At 39.9% G+C, this 16455-nt stretch overlaps 1 protein-coding gene across 1 annotated transcript in view; it reads left to right on the forward strand.

The window, feature by feature from the left end:
* lrba (LPS responsive beige-like anchor protein) overlaps window positions 1-16455 on the forward strand; it is a 185863-nt gene that overhangs the window by 40786 nt on the left and 128622 nt on the right. Inside the window, exons 16-26 of the mRNA XM_053331271.1 lie at window positions 11-108; window positions 587-679; window positions 1477-1585; window positions 1972-2053; window positions 4187-4310; window positions 4436-4628; window positions 10557-11942; window positions 12095-12324; window positions 13002-13155; window positions 13870-14050; window positions 15750-15883. Coding sequence (XP_053187246.1) covers window positions 11-108; window positions 587-679; window positions 1477-1585; window positions 1972-2053; window positions 4187-4310; window positions 4436-4628; window positions 10557-11942; window positions 12095-12324; window positions 13002-13155; window positions 13870-14050; window positions 15750-15883 — 2784 coding nt within the window. The remainder of the gene's footprint in view (window positions 1-10; window positions 109-586; window positions 680-1476; window positions 1586-1971; window positions 2054-4186; window positions 4311-4435; window positions 4629-10556; window positions 11943-12094; window positions 12325-13001; window positions 13156-13869; window positions 14051-15749; window positions 15884-16455) is intronic.

Raw genomic sequence — 16455 nt, forward strand, 5'->3', positions numbered from 1 at the left:
TGTCCCACAGGATGACAATCTCATGGATGTGCTGCAGTTGTTGGTGGCTTTGATGTCTGAACATCCTGGGTCAATGGTCCAGGCCTTTGACCAGCGCAATGGGATTCGGTAATGTTTTTATATTATATGCATAATACATACATACATACAGATGTTTTATCTGTATGCCTTTACTCAGTGTCAGAATGGTCAAAAGCAAAGTTGAGAATTTTAAATATTGATAACTTAAGTCTTGTATTGCTTTATGTTATGTGCTCATTGTTTTGTTTAAATTAACAACAGATCAATTTTTGTTTTTAAATTAGATATGTGTTTGGCATGAACTTGGTACATGCTATGTACAGCTAAATCCCTAATGGAATGCTGTAAGTGTGTAAAATATTGTGCATTTTATTTATTTATTTATTTTTTTAATTTAATTTTATGGTGCAATACAAGAGTTCACCAACAAAACATACAAACAGACCAAAAGACACAGCACATAACAGCGGGGAGAACAACACTCACCGAAACAAGTGCATTTTAATAATTGATTTTTTTTTTAATTGAGTTAAAAAAAACAATTGATTTTTTCTCTTTTCTACAGTGTGATTTACAAGCTTTTGGCATCGAAAAGTGAAGGAATAAGAGTGCAGGCACTCAAAGTATTGGGCTACTTTCTGAGGCACTTGCCACCAAAGTAAGTACAGTGAAAAACCTAAAATACTTGTGAATATACTCCTGGACTATAGAGGTTGTAGATCTTAAAATGTCTACATAGTTCAGTATGTGGTAGAAATGTAAATTATTTATAAACACACACACACACACACACACACACACACACACACACACACTTATTATTAGATCATGCTCAGGTCGTATTTTTACTGTTCCCACTTAATTTTTATCAGTAACCACCAATTACAGTGTTGCACACCTTATGCTGCAATAGTAGCAGAGGAAACAACTCTAGTCTTGCCATGTTGGCAACTCCATTTAACCCATGTGATCCAAAAGCAAGATCGACTATAAGGCACTCTCCAAACAGTCCACTGTTTTTTAGCTGATTTACAACACTAAAGATGATCCATGATCAGAGATGAAAGCGACAAAGAATTTTCTGTGAAGGACTGCTCTTACTTAGTCAGCAGGGATTCTCTTTTTCATTTCCTCCATGTCAAACGTCAGCTGGAGCTCAGCAGATTTATATTGTTGCAGATTTCAACCGTTGCAATTTTTTGATTCATCAGAAACTCCAGATTTTGCCCTTGTCATTTCAAAAAAATTTACGACATTCCAGGACAGTTTGAATATTATTCAGTATTACTTTTGAGATAAAAAATATCTTGTGCTATCTCTGTGCACTTATATAAAGCCAGTTTTGTATGTTATGTTCCAGTTTAAGAAATGCACTGCATTATTTTCAGATCCAGCAACGGTTTAGGCCAAGTAATGTTTACTGATAGACCTTTGACCTCCTAATGTTCTGATTAGGAGAAAGTCGGAGGTTATGCTGAGTCACGGCCTCTTCTCGCTGCTCACTGAACGCCTGATGCTCCACTCCAGCCAGTTCACCATGACAACGTACAATGTGCTCTTTGAGGTCAGTCAGCCTACATTCACGTTCAAAACCTCCGCTTGCAAAACAGAAACACATAAACATTTATGTTCAACTGTATGGCATTATTTATTTTTAATGTGCAGTATGTGTTTGAATTACAGCAGTTTAAAATGTTCACCATATTAGTGTACTATTTCTTCCAATTTTGCCTTTACTGCTCAATATAAATATTTAATGAATTATATGAAACAATAAATTGTATGGCTGACCACCTGCAGAAACTTGATTTGACAATTATTTAGCAATATACAACATGACGGTGAAACATAAACATAGCTATGTGTATCTATCGTGTAGTTTGTTTCCCTGTTATTGTTAAGACCTATGTTGATATTTATGACTTGAATCCCCTCTCTGTCCCTCGGTAGATTCTTACAGAACAGATCTGCACTCAAGTGATCCATAAACAGCATCCGGACCCAGACTCTACTGTGAAGATTCTCAACCCACGTAAGTGCCTCCTCTGCGCCACACTACTCTCCTAAATCATTTCCTGCAGCGTACCCTCTACATACCTATTGCTCCATACTGCACTAGAGGATATTCCCCATGGAACCGTGCGATTGCTATATACAGTCAAACAAATGAGCGACATAAATTTTGCAGCCAGAGGGTATTTTCATACAACTGAACCTCTGATGTAAACCTAGCAAGAGGATAGATAGATAAAATATACACACATCTGCTAGTTGTATTGTTAGTCCGTATCATGTTTTGTCAGGATTAATTTACAGATAAAGGAATGATGAATATAATGAAATTATGACATCACTTAATTGAGTTTATTAGCTTTTTATATGCTTATGAAACAGATGTATGCATTACATAAATTCAATCAATTATTAAATAATATTTAAGCGAGTTAGTAATTTATTGTTTTTAATCCATTTGTTTAAATATTTTGGGGTAAAAAAGTGAATAATAAAATGTGTTACCCTTGTATATTTTATTTTACCTTCCAATGTAGTCTATCATGTTGAATCATCTAGAATGCATTTTATAATTAAGGATTAAATATTTGTTAGGATCATGACATGTAATTTAACATAACAATGTAATCAATATTATTTATGACCTAAATAACTATGTATATGGTTTGCATATGTATATGGTTACTATATAATGTATTACTACTGTGTAGACTAGCACACATGCCGTGAGTGTGTGTGTGTATATATATATATTTTTTTTTACCAGTGAATAATTACGACAAGAAAGTGAATACTCAGTTTCTATATGCTGCAACATAACAAGCTGAAATGGCAACTCCAGGCTTTGATCAATGTTCCCATTATATAATTTCAGGCCGTTACCTCAAATTTCACGTCAGCTCACAACATTTTTTCATATGGTGAAATCTCAAGTATTCATTTCAGCTAAGGAAAGAAAACTTTCCTCTCACTTTTATGCTCATGCTTCTGCACAGGCACATGCACCTTTGTACACATACACACATGCAAAACAGCTTTAATCAGTTTGAAATCCAAGCACTTGGTATAATCACAACCAAGGTTTACTTCCAACCAGCCTTAATCTGACAAGGCCCTGCTGTAGTCACACATTGATTATCTTAAGCCTTTATTGTGTTAAAAACTCTTCTACCCAACCATCCTAGACAGGCGGTATATATCATGGGTTTGTACATGTGAGCACATTCTATGAAACATAGAGCGGTGGTCTGTTTCTCCTTTGCTGTGCATTCTCTTGATTTAATCTGTGACAAACTCCCAAAATGGCCCCCTGATTGCAGTCTTTAGTAACGTCAGAGCCAATCAAACAAACCGAGGAAGTACTGTTTCCCTCAAATTAACTCAAGGGAAAGGAACAAGAGCAAATGGAAAAAAGAAGGGAATACGCCATCCCTCCATCCTCATTCCCGGTACATGCTGGGGTAATTTTCTGGCGGTAAAGGTTCAGCGACTCATAATTTGAGTGACTAAGGCGTAGAAACAACACAACCGTCTGCCGGGGCAAGGGGGCATCGGTTAGCGCCAAGGTCTGAAGAGACAAGTGAAATCCAAGCCCTGCCGTCTCTCTACTCAAACTAAATGGACACTGACATTGCCTAGATAATTAATCTAAACAGTCAGTCTCTTTGGTTTAACCGAAGCTAAGCCTTCCAGAAGGGCCTGCGACTCTGGCTCTCTCATTTGAAACAATACCAAAACCATTACACTATGATAAAGATCAATGGCCCAGACTTTTATATTCTCCCGTGTTCTGTTTTTCTTACCACAGGCACAGATTTTCAGGTGTGTACGGCTGGGAATTCAGATAGTTTGTGACACAATGATTTGCACATGTTGAGACCAATGTATGATTTAGCTGTTGATTTGTGCAGTTTCCCTTTCTGTGCCCAAAAAGCAAGTTTTATATCCTAGCAGAATGCTGGATGTTTCCAAATCCAAACTTTTTTTTTTTATAACCTTTGAAAAAACAGCTTGCTGTAATGTATTATCTTACAAAATGGACAACACAGACAATGAGAGGTATCCTTCACATGCACTGTTATTTTTGTAACTCTATGAATATTTTTATGTCAGCCTTCAGCAAAAATATATCCATTCTGTTTAATGATTCTAGAGATTCTGAAGGTAATAGCTGCTCTGCTGAAGCACTCTCCCCCATCCCCCGAGAGCATGGAGGTGCGCAGGGTTTTTCTGTCAGACATGATCAAACTGTTCAATAACAGCAGAGAGAACCGCAGGTAAGAATTAAACCGTTTCACAGGATTGAAAACTACATCACACACTACTCTGTGTTGTGTTTACATCTGCCCTGCACCACCTTCTCATACTGTAGCTGTGCACGTTTTTTTTTGTTTTGTTTCAGGAGCCTGCTGCAGTGCTCGGTATGGCAGGAGTGGATGCTCTCTCTGTGCTACATCAACCCGCGAAACAGCGAGGAGCAGAAAATCACAGAGATGGTGTACGCCATCTTCCGCATCTTGCTCTACCACGCCATCAAATATGAGTGGGGTGGCTGGCGCGTCTGGGTGGACACCCTGTCCATCACCCACTCCAAGGTCAGAGCGCTCATTATAACCATGCACGCCTCACACACACACACACACACACACACACACACACACAGATGTTAGACATAGCTTTGTTTATCTTTCTCTGTGGATCTTCCTCTATCTCCTCATCTGTTTCATTTTTACATTTTTTTGCGTGTTTCATTTCTGTTTCTCTTTGTTTCAGCTCACACACTCTTTATCTCTCTCTGTAAACACAAGCGCGCGCACACACACACACACACACACACACACACACACACACACACACACCTCATGACTGTAATCGAGTCTTTGAACCTATCCTCTTCTTCAGTTTGTTTCCAGCCAAACGGACAGCAGTATTCAGTCGAAGCCATCAGCTCTTTCACCCATATGTTTAGCTTGATTCTGACATACTGCAATACATCATGTAAGAAATTAGAGACCATTACTGTCTGACCCTTTTTGGGTCTTTTGGGTCAGACTTTGCCTCTCAGTGCCCATCAGATTAAGCTATTGAAACCATACAGTGATGATCATTTAAAACTGAGTTGAACTGTAAACCAATGAGAATGAGTCCAACAGCCCTTCCACTCTTTATTTATATATAGAGTCTCTTTCTTTCACGTTGCACGGATAAAAATAAACTTATGGCACTTCTTATTTCCAAAAGCTGAATTCAAAATATTGCTTTAGAAATTCAGTGTTGATATCATATTACGCTACTCTGTTCCAAAGCAGTGAAGTAATTGAGGTTGGTGTCAGATTGTGGTCTGGGGGGTTTTTAAGCCTGGCAGATTGAAGGTTGAGTTAAAGAAGTGCTTGTGATATGAGACGCTTCACTATTGCGTGGTTGCTGTGAGTGCTGGCGTCCAGTAGGGGGCACAGACAGACTGCCTGGGAGATGATCAACATGAAGGTGGCAGTTAGCAGGACTGTGTGTTTTGAATGCTAGATGCTCTGAACTCCCCACATCTCTGAACACAGTAGAACTAACCTGCACAGAAAATAAAACATGTACTTGCAGAGGCTGAAGGAGATTTTCCACATTGGCAGTCAAGGTATTTGATGTAAGACAGTCATAAAAAATGACTACATAACAAGAAAAACTTGCTAAATATTTACTATTACAGTGACGGTGAAACTGTGACTATGAAAACATAATTTTTACTTGTTATGTTTTCTATTTAATTTTGTTTATGTAAATGGTATTGTTAAAATATTGAAAGTCCAATTTTATTATCTTAAGTTTAAAATGCATCTGCTCAGTAATATAAAAAGTGCAATTTTGATATTTCCATTTGGCAGTGTCAAAACATGGTAGCGTAATTATAATAACCTGAGATTTTGTTAATTAATAATGATAATATCTTATTGATTTAGGACTTATTTTTATGTGAAACATTTGTCTGTACATGTAGCTGCAGTGTGGTGAGGTTTCACTTTGCAATGTAGCAAAGTGTCCAGCTCAGTGTTGTGCATAAATAGTTTTTTCTTCTTTGTACACGACAGGCTGTAATTGTCTTTTTCCTATAATTGCACAAGATTAATGCTGTTTCTCCTTGATAACAATGCACAGGTGTAACAACAAAAATTTGCACACAAACTGTGTGTGAATAAACCCAAGCACGTAAGATGTGCGTTATACACACTGACACACACACATACATAGTGCAGGGACCCCGCCTGTGAATGCGATAGTTGCAGCCGGTGCTAGCCACCAAGATACATGCATCTGCTATAAAAAAGCTAAAGAAACTCAATTGCAATTTTATTGTCCCGTTTGATAGATTTCCTGCCACCTTTGTAGCACCAAAGCTGTTTGTCACTGTTGCTCTCTCCTCCCACTGCTGCAGGGCTGTGTATGTGTGCATGATTGTGTGCCCGTGTGTGTACAATCATGTGTATGTGTGTGTCTCTGTTTGTGTGAACGTGAGTTACCAGGCACATTTTCTTTTTACCCTCCTTTTCTCTTGGGCTGCAGGAAGCCCTTCTCTCAGAGCCCATTGAATATTCATCGGAACCGTACAAGAACAATCAGAGAAACAAGGCCTCATAAATACAACCAGCCCACTGGGAGCCTCTTGATAAGTGCATATATGCATTCACAAATACATATTTGAACACTTCTCTGTTACATAGACTTTATGATTTGGTTTGCCTTGTGTCAAAAAATTGTAAAATTGTCATCTTGGCCTGTAAGATGAAATAGCCTATGCTAAATGTGTAATTTCACCCACTGCTAATAGAGACACATCTTTGAACTACAATGCCCATGAATGTATTATTGTTTTTGATATTTAATCAATTCAGATTTTTACAATTTTCCCATTATGTAAGGCACAATATAGTTTACTTTTTATTTTTTTTATTGTTATACTGGCAAATAATAGACAAACAAGAGGCTCTAATGTTTTGTGAGAATTTAAAAAGTCCATGTGTACTGGGTTGCTCCGTGTGTGTGTGTGTGTGTGTGTGTGTGCTTATGTCAGTCATTAGGAAGTACTGTAAGTGTATCTGCATATGTGTCTCTCTGAAAAGACAGATGTTCTTGCAGGTGGGCACGCTGACACAACAGCCCTCCCACTCACGGCCCACACACCCACCCAAGGTGCCCCTCGTCCATCTCTGCACACAAATCAGTTTGAGAACAAGGAGATCTCCCAAAGAGAGAGATCAAGGCGTGAAGGTCCCTCTGTCCTTCAGACTCCCACTGTCAGCTAACTTCATTATACCTGTCAGACATTTTACCACAAAGATAAATATGAGCAGAAATGAGCCAACAGATCTTTGACAAAACAGAATACACTTTATGAGCTGCTGGTTATGTAAGTAAGTTTAAAAGTTGAGCATTTTTGGAATAATTGACTTCAATTGTATTGAACCAGACTTTTTGTAGTTAATGATGGAGTTAAATTGTTTGGACCTGAAGCTGGTGCGGTTGGGGTTTATTGAGTCATTACATACACAAAACTCAAGCTGCTGTTCTTGGCAAAGGGTTTCAGATCAGCGCATTGACAAGTGGACAAAGAAAGGAGAAGTCAGAACATGGAAAAGCCAATGCTACATAATAGCCTTGAGTCAAACGTTGTCAATGCTACTCAGTAGCAAACTAGTCACAAGTATTAGTATCCAAGCCTTTGATCTGTGATCTTGTAATTCTCAGGTAATTAGTAAAATCTCAAAGTGAAATGTATGATAATCAAATAATGTCTTATTTAGCCCACAAGAGTCCTGGAAAGGGATTTTTGAACATGCTTATTTTACTATAATATGTGATAGACATTACAGATAAGGAATGTATTCATATCACTAAATCAGATGGGAAGAAAAAGTATTTTAACAAGGAGTGAGAAAGGAAGATATTGTGAACAAGAGCAAAACCACACAGCTAGCACTGCAGTAGCAGATGACATTGATTTTGGAGGAGGAATTTCATTTAGCTAATCGGATTAGAGCCATGCTGCCCTCCCCATTTCCCCTTTGTTTTGTGGTTGCTCTCTATCTATCGATCTAAATGGGGACTCCCAGGCTCCTACTGTGGGGGTCTCCCAAGATCAGCCCTTTGCCACCCCAACCCTCCACTTCCAGTTTGTGGTGTGGAGCCTCTGCTTATTCTGGATCTGTTATACTACACAGACGTGGGGACAAAGTTGTAGGTTCTGTTTGCTTTGATTTGGAAATGTGATAGCTGTTTGATGCAGTTGATATTGTTGGACTACAGGAAAATTGAGATTTGATTTGATTTTTTCTAGTTGTTGAATTATACGTGATATCTTTGGTCAAAAATGTAATTAGAAATGAAAAATACTAACTAACCATATTGATGTATTGGATTGTATATATTTTTGTTTATGAAGTCCCCATCCCAGACGTTTCAAATCTTTTATATGAGCTGGCAATGCTCTGCCCAGTTAATACCATGTTACCTGTCACGTTAGAGAAGCCCACCATGTTTTTGTACATTACCATAACATTTTTCCATACCCCACTGTGGCCAGGCCAAGTCATGGAGTAGGATTAAATTAGATTAGATCAGCGCTGATGTCCTAGCCACCCAAGGCAGTTTCTATATATTGTAGGAAGGCTAAACGTTCTTTTAAAAACCACAGAGACATATACTACCTCTGTCTAATGGTAACTGGATCTGTTTCAGAGCCCCATTTAAGGCCAACATACATCATCTTAATGTACAGACTGCATCCTGTATCTATGACGTTATGCACTACACTGCTCTCCCGCATAATTTCCATTGGAGTGCACTCTGAATGTAGCCTTTTAATTGCTAAAAATGCTAAATGTCAAATTAAGCTCAAACTAATGGGGTAGAAGGTCTTGCTGTGTGATCACGGGGAGAGAGGGAGGAAGAGAGAAAGAGACGGACGACTGGCGCATTTAGAACAGGCTGTGCACTCAGAAACAGCTATGGATTACCAATCACGGTTTCCCACTACAGAAGATTAATGAGCACCTGTGTAGCAGGCTAATTTAGAACAATAACGCCTAATTAATTACAAATAATCAGCTTCTTTCTCTCCCTTTTCTTTCTTCCACTTTCAATGACTCACTTTCTCTCTTTTCCTCATTTGCAATTTCTTATTTTTTTTTTTTTTTTGCTTTTTGATCTCTTGCTTTTTCATTTTCTTTGTTTTTCTCCCCCTCTCTCCTCCTATCCAAATAGCCTCAGGTGAAAAAGCAGCAAAGTGGGTCTTGTTTCACCCACCCCCCCTCCACCCCTCCAAACCCATCTTTGACTTTCTGTCCTCCAAGCCCAGTGATTAATGCGGGGTCTTAAATTAGGCGTGGGAGGATTTGCCAATGCTGGACACGCACTCAGCACAGCTCGCAGACACACACTAATAGTATCTACAGCTAATCTATGACTGCTTACATGGATGGGCTCTTCCTCAAATGCCACTGCAGACCATTGTCGTTATAGACTAGCAGTCTAGTCTACCCATATCAGATGGTAAGGAGACTGATAGCGGTTAATAGGCTGTGGGCAGTTGCACATGAGAGACAGTAAAAGTTTTAAATATGGCACAGTAACCCAGAAATAGTCCCAGTGGTTACATGTAAAAAATAAGATGAAAACTAAACCACATTCTGAGAATCTGTTGCTTCCATAATTTGAAGTCTGAAAATATGTAAAAGTCTAAAAGTTTAAACTAAGGGATATCAGATAGAGAAGAGGTACCACAGGTACATAATAAAGTAACCACTAAAGTGTATCTTGATGGGTTTATATAACATGAATCATCAAAAGTATTGTTTGAATGGTTTATGACATAAATCATCATTTTACTGTGATGTTTAAATGTCCTACATGGTGCCTTTTCTATGTTCTCCAACAAAAGTGTATTAAGGAAACTAAACTTAAAAGACAATGTCAGTTCATAACAACTTGGATCTTTTTCTGTGGTTTAATAATAGTATTAGTGATAAATGATTATAGTCACCAAGTTAATTGCAGTAATCTGGAAGTGCAACAATAGGTAATGATTCAGGTTTTAACCAACCCCCCGCCCCCCAAGTGGTTATTATTTGGGGGTGCTACATGTTTGGAAGAGGAAACAAAGGTCAAACAACTACCCATTTCAAACATCCACAGATTACAGACTTCCTGTACTAAACATAGTTGTATGCACAGTTTCTCTGTTAAATGTTGGATTATCATAGACATTTTAGGTTTGCTCACTTTTAGTTAGTTTCCAAATAAAGTGGTTTAGAAAATTTAGCTAAACTTTTGGCTAGTTTACAACCTGTCTGTTTTGCCCCATTGGATGTTGCCCTGTTCCTAAATCTGACCGATTAAAATAATGAGTACATTGTTAATGTAAATGATAGAAACGATGGCCAAAATGACAAAAATGGAGCCCAAGTTGTACTAAACATAAGAGAGACAGACCAGTAGTGTGTCATACATTAATAGTAATATTTTTTGTGTGTATGCAGGTCACCTTTGAGCAGCACAAAGAGAATCTGTCCCACATGTTCCGTCAGTACCAGCGTCAGGAGTCTGCGGGTTCTTTACGCACTATCCGAACTGTTTCTGGTGCCAGCCAAAGCTCTGAGACCACGGAATGTGTTAATGGGCCACCAGCAGAGGAGGCCGCCCCTTCCACTGTCATTGAGCTTACAGTGGACGAACAGCCTGATTCAGCATCGAGCTCCACCATCACTTCTAGCCCACTGGAGGCTGCTGATGAACGGGGACAGGCATCCATCACTGTGTCCAACATCCTGGCTAGGGCTGAAGAAGACGACCAAAAACAGGTCCAGGAGTCTTCTACAGATGGGACAGAAGCTACTGGGATGCAAGAAACCAGTAAAGATGGACTTAGCGATGAACCCAACAAACAGGAACCAACGACTGAGAAAAACGATAATCTCCAAACATCAGTTAGCGACCTGCCTGAAACGAAGGCGGCTGAAGTGGTCAGAGACTCTGCTAAAACATCTGCAAGTGATGATATGCAAACACCTGCAACAGATGATGCAAAATCTGTGAGTGAAGATAACAAAGGTGAATCAGCAAACTCCATGACAGATGACTCGTTAAAGGGAGCAGACACAGAACTGCCAGTGATTTCAGATCAAGAAAGTAAGAATGATCAAATGTCCACTGAGAGTACAGCCTGTCTGGAGAACAGTGTGCTGGGTGGAACATCTTTCGTCAACGAGGACCTGGTTAACGTTTCGTCTGTTAGTGACCAGATCCTCCCAAGTGAGGCCGATGATAGCCAAGAAGAGTCCTCTTATGCGTCTGCTACTGCCGGAGATGAAGTGGAGGTAGTAGAAAAGGAGGGAGATAAACAAGATGAAGATGATGAAGGCAAGAAAAATGAAGGACAGGAATTTAAAGAAGAAGAAGAAAAAGATGAAAAACAAGAAGTTACAATAGAAGGAAAAGCTGAAGAGAGTGAAGAACAGGCGTCTGGTTTAGAGAGTCAGAAGGTGGAGACAACTCCAACTGCAGCACCTGAAGAAAACGTGATAGAACCACCAAAAGAAATAGTTAAAGATGATCAGTCTTCCTCCATCACTGAAACCGCTTCTGCAGACCAGCAGCCTGCAGATACCACACCGCCCTCTACAGACCAGGAGGTTGCAGCAGCATCAGACTCTGCCGCCGCCTCGCCTAGCCAGCCTTCAGAAACTGCTTGCACTACCGGGGAGGAAACCCTGACCAGTGCCCCTGACAGTAGCGCTGCCACCTCCAGCTCTGACACCCAGAAGAGTGCAGACAGCAAGACCAAAGAGATCAAAATTGCCAGGCTTGACGTGTCTAATGTGGCCTTAGACACAGAAAGACTTGAATTGAAGGAGACCTTTTCAACAGTATGCCTCTCTTTGATTCATTCCTCTTAATTTCATTCTGATGTATTATATACAGTAGATTGATATGTTAATTTTTTCCTGAAGAATCAAATTAACAAAATTGAATGTTTCAATCCCTGTAACTGCTCTCTGTGTTGATGATGTGTTTGTAGGAAACAAGCCAAGGCCAGCCAGCTGCAGCAGCACCAGCAGCACCAGCAGCACCAACAGCACCACCACCAGCAGCAGCGGGAGGGTCTGCAGGCCAGCCGAGGGAGAGCGGCACCTCAGCCCCTCGTTCCACCATGTTTCGTATCCCAGAGTTCCGCTGGTCCCACATGCACCAGCGCCTCCTCACTGACCTGCTCTTCGCTATTGAGACAGATGTCCAGATGTGGAGGAGGTAGGGGCAACAGTCAGTGACGTTGACTTTACCAATGCCTTGAGCTAACAATAATTTTGTTAATTGATTAATGGAATAAAGATTTATTGACTCTGTGTCTCTGAGGAGCAGGCTGAAGATTTAATCCCACCAGTTGTCTGCTCATCGAAGAGTGTGTTTGAAAGAGTCATTCACAAGTCTTAGTGTAGATACTTTGAAGATGTTTCTAATTTAGGAATTTGTTTATTCACTTAAAGGCAAGTAAAAATAGTGGCCGCAATCACTGTAGTAACCACAATCTTTGCACAAAGCAGTACTGCAATTTACTTTACATTAAGCTTGAACTAAAGTTGATGCAATGGAATGAATTCGTCATCGAGGGCCCTTTGCATCAGACTTGAAAGTGTAGACTAATGCACTGGAAATATTTCTGTAAAGACGAAGGATATTTATATCCAAGAAGGTTAGCAGTGCAACTACTGTAGGTGGAGCTATGAACACTGTCTGATCCCTTTGGTATTATTTTTATATTATCCAAGTCAAGTAAATTAATTGTCAGTAATATAGATGTTGTAAGTGTTGTTCCAGCCCGGTTTCATTTTAAGTTTGTGTAACTTCAGCTTCTGCTGTTGTGGAGGACCATTTGACTTTGTGTTTTGGTAACAAAAACAACCATTTTTTGTCCTCCTTCTCTTCAGTCATTCCACAAAAACAATTTTGGACTTTGTGAACAGCAGCGAGAACGTTGTATTTGTCCACAACAGTATACACCTCATCTCCCAGGTGGTGGACAACCTCATCATGGCTTGTGGAGGCATTTTACCTCTGCTTTCTGCTGCCACCTCCTCCTCTGTGAGTTTCCTCATGTGTGTGCTTTGTGTGTGTACACTTGTCTGTGGATACATGTGTAGCTGATGGCTCCAATCACAGGAAGCTATCCATCCACATTGACCTTTCCCAATCGCATTAGACTACAGTTAACCGCTTCCTAACATTGTTATTTTGTTTTTGTGTTGTCTGACCCCGGTGACTGTGGTCGTCTGACATGATTCTTTGCTTCCGCCAATGACCTGGCCGGCCTGTTTAAGAAATGGGTTGATGCTCAGTTCCATTATAATTCAGTTGTTTGTGCAGTATAACCAAATTTAAAACTGGAGGTGACGGAGTCCAATCTTATTGTAAATTGTGTGTCATTGTGATGTATTTACTATAGTACTGTGCAATACCATACATGTTTAGATATATGTTTTCATGGAAGTAATTCCAATACTTAATAGTTTCCTATTTAAAAGTCCTAGAAATGTTGTCATGTTCAGAGCCAGCATTAGATATGAATGTAATTTTACTTTTGTTGTTCGAAAAACCAAAAATAAAAGGTTTAATTGACTATTTATTACCTGGAAAAAAATGAAATGTTCTTCTTATATGAAGAACATATAAAATGAACTGTGCTTAATATCTACTGAATCAACAATCCTTTTCCAAAAAGGGATGAGGAAGCTTTTTTGTTTTTTTTGCTTATCAGTTACTGATCTGTAATTTCTTTTTTTATCTCTCTACTACCAGCATGAACTAGAAAACATTGAACCATCCCAAGGCTTGACAGTGGAGGCTTCAGTCACCTTCTTACAGCGGCTCATCAACCTCGTGGATGTTCTCATCTTTGCCAGCTCCCTCAACTTCACAGAGATAGAAGCTGAGAAAAACATGTCGTCAGGAGGGATCCTCCGACAGTGCCTTCGTCTTGGTAGTCACATTGCATTTTCTGTTTTGTTACTTTTCCACATTTTCATTTTGATTGACTCAATATTCCTGAAACTGCTCATTTACTTCTACTCTCATGTACTATATTCCTCTGAGGTCCTATTACTTATTTTTAGTGTGTTTTTTCAGATGTTTAGCTGTCTTTCTACTAATGCGTTCCCTCAATGAATTTCCTTTGTTTATCTCCTCCTCTTACCAAGCCCTCTGCCCTCCCCTGTTCATCGATCCACCTCATATCAGCTGGCAGTAGCCTCTTGTATTAGCCCCAGTCATGGCTCCCTGTAGCCTTTTTGACCCTCCCTTCTGTGTTGTTTCTTTCTTTTCTGCCGTCTTCCTCTCCATCTCCCTCCGCTGCTCTCGTTCCCCTGCCTCTTTCACTCTGCTCGTATCAGCGCTCTCTTATCTTGTTATTATAACCCCACTGCATGGCAACACTCTAAAATGGCTACTATCATGATATAGTGAGTTCTCCATAATGGCCTTGGCTGTACTGTATTGCAGCGTAGCCTGAGGCCTTTTTCTGCCTTCTGTTCCAGGCTATTAAAGTTTCCTCTGACAGCATCAAAAAGCCAAGCCTCGCTCTAGCTGAATAAAAGATATTGAAATTCTTACATTATTCATTGATGGTGTACCTTTTTAGCAAACACGGAACAACAAAGTATGCACACACACATTCAGAGTAGAAGCAATGCAATACTTTCTGCACTGATTTAAATAATTTCTTCATGCTTTGTTTCATCAATGTAATGGTGCATATCCAGGTACTGGTTTTTGCTTTTAGCTACTCATTACAGTGAAGGTTGCAAGCAAAAAGGCTGTCAAAATGTAAAGTTTTAATACAAAGAACACTCAAATATTATCCAGCTACCATCGCAGCTGTTGGACTTTTGCAGGAAAGGGATGCCACTGTACTACAGGTCCAGTTTTAGAAAGCAGCCGTTATGAAATGAATATTTGATGAGGTATGTGCTCCCCATTGCTGGCACCTAATCTGATTTTGGAAGACTGTAACAAGGTTTTAGCGTCTCCACCCCCCCCCCCCCCCCTCTCTTTTTATAAATGGTTGTATGAAAGAGTAGTCCTAATGGAAAAAGCGAGCCCATTTCCAGACGGAATAATTCCCTCCTTCGTAATCTAAATGGCTCAGAGTTAACATTTGTCAGTTGTCAAGTACAGCACAGTGGGGGTTGGGAAGGGCTCCGACAGAGGGAGCAGTACATTAGATTACAAATGGTAAGCGTGCCAGCTCGGAACGCACCTAAAGTTGTGGGACCACGAGATATTTTTTGCGTCGAAGGATGTGTCTTGCTACTTGGCACGTGCACACTGTACCAGCGTAATTTGTTATGGAGCTCCACACAGTGGCTGTGATTCAAGAGCACACCCTTGCACTACGACCTTGGGAGGAGAGGTGGAGCAGGGAAGAGTGAACGATGCTGCCAGAGTTGGCCAGAGCGCTGACCTTGTCATGGCCCCACTTTTTCTCCTTTTGTTTTTGTCTCTCTCAGCTTCTCCCCCTGTGTCTTTTCTCAGTTCATTTTCTGGGTTTTCACTGAAATGTCTATATTTTAATGCATTTTCTTTGGTTACCATCTCTTTTTAAGGCACACCTTCCACATATTTCTTTATAAATTACTATTTATAGAATGTCACATAATATTTTTTTCTCCATCCTTCTCCAGTGTGTGCTATGGCAGTGAGGAACTGTCTGGAGTGTCAGCAAGCCCAGTTTAAGCACAGCAAAGAAGGCTCAGCACACAGCTACACAACCATGCCCAGTGCTGTGCTTGGAGCAGCCAAGTCTGCAGCAGCTCAGGCAAGTTATCCAGAACACCATTCTACACATGTTCTACACTTCCAATTTGTTTAACAAGTCTGTGTTATAACTAACTGTATGTAGTATTTTTTTTTTTTTTTTTTTGCCTCAAACTACATTGTAAATAACATTGAAAATCTCAGCCATCTGCCCTTGCCATTTTATTTTTTGAGTTATTTTTTTTTTTTGGTAATAGCTGCATCGTCTTTTGTTGTTTCCCTCCTGTACTCACTGGCAGACCAGGAGAAGCTTTGCCCTTTTTGTCCAGCTCCCCAACAACAACCAAGTGTTATTGCATTAGCTCATATCTTATTATATTACCACACTGGTTGCTATTTGTTACACTAGACAAGGCCTTGTGTCATTGCTCCTTTGATTTGATACAGTGGCTTCCAGTAAACTCATGTTGTTCTTCCCTGAACCGGGTGTTAAAGCTCATTTATAATGCAGTGGCTCTGTAGAAAAGCCATTATGTTAAGGACATGATCCCAAGAGGAATAGCATCCCTAAGCCATGAAACATAACCCGACTCCGTGAAGTGCACATGGATTAATAAACATCCTGATAGGTGT

The sequence above is a fragment of the Scomber japonicus genome, chromosome 2 (genome assembly GCF_027409825.1).
Source record: "Scomber japonicus isolate fScoJap1 chromosome 2, fScoJap1.pri, whole genome shotgun sequence".
NCBI lineage: Eukaryota > Metazoa > Chordata > Actinopteri > Scombriformes > Scombridae > Scomber > Scomber japonicus.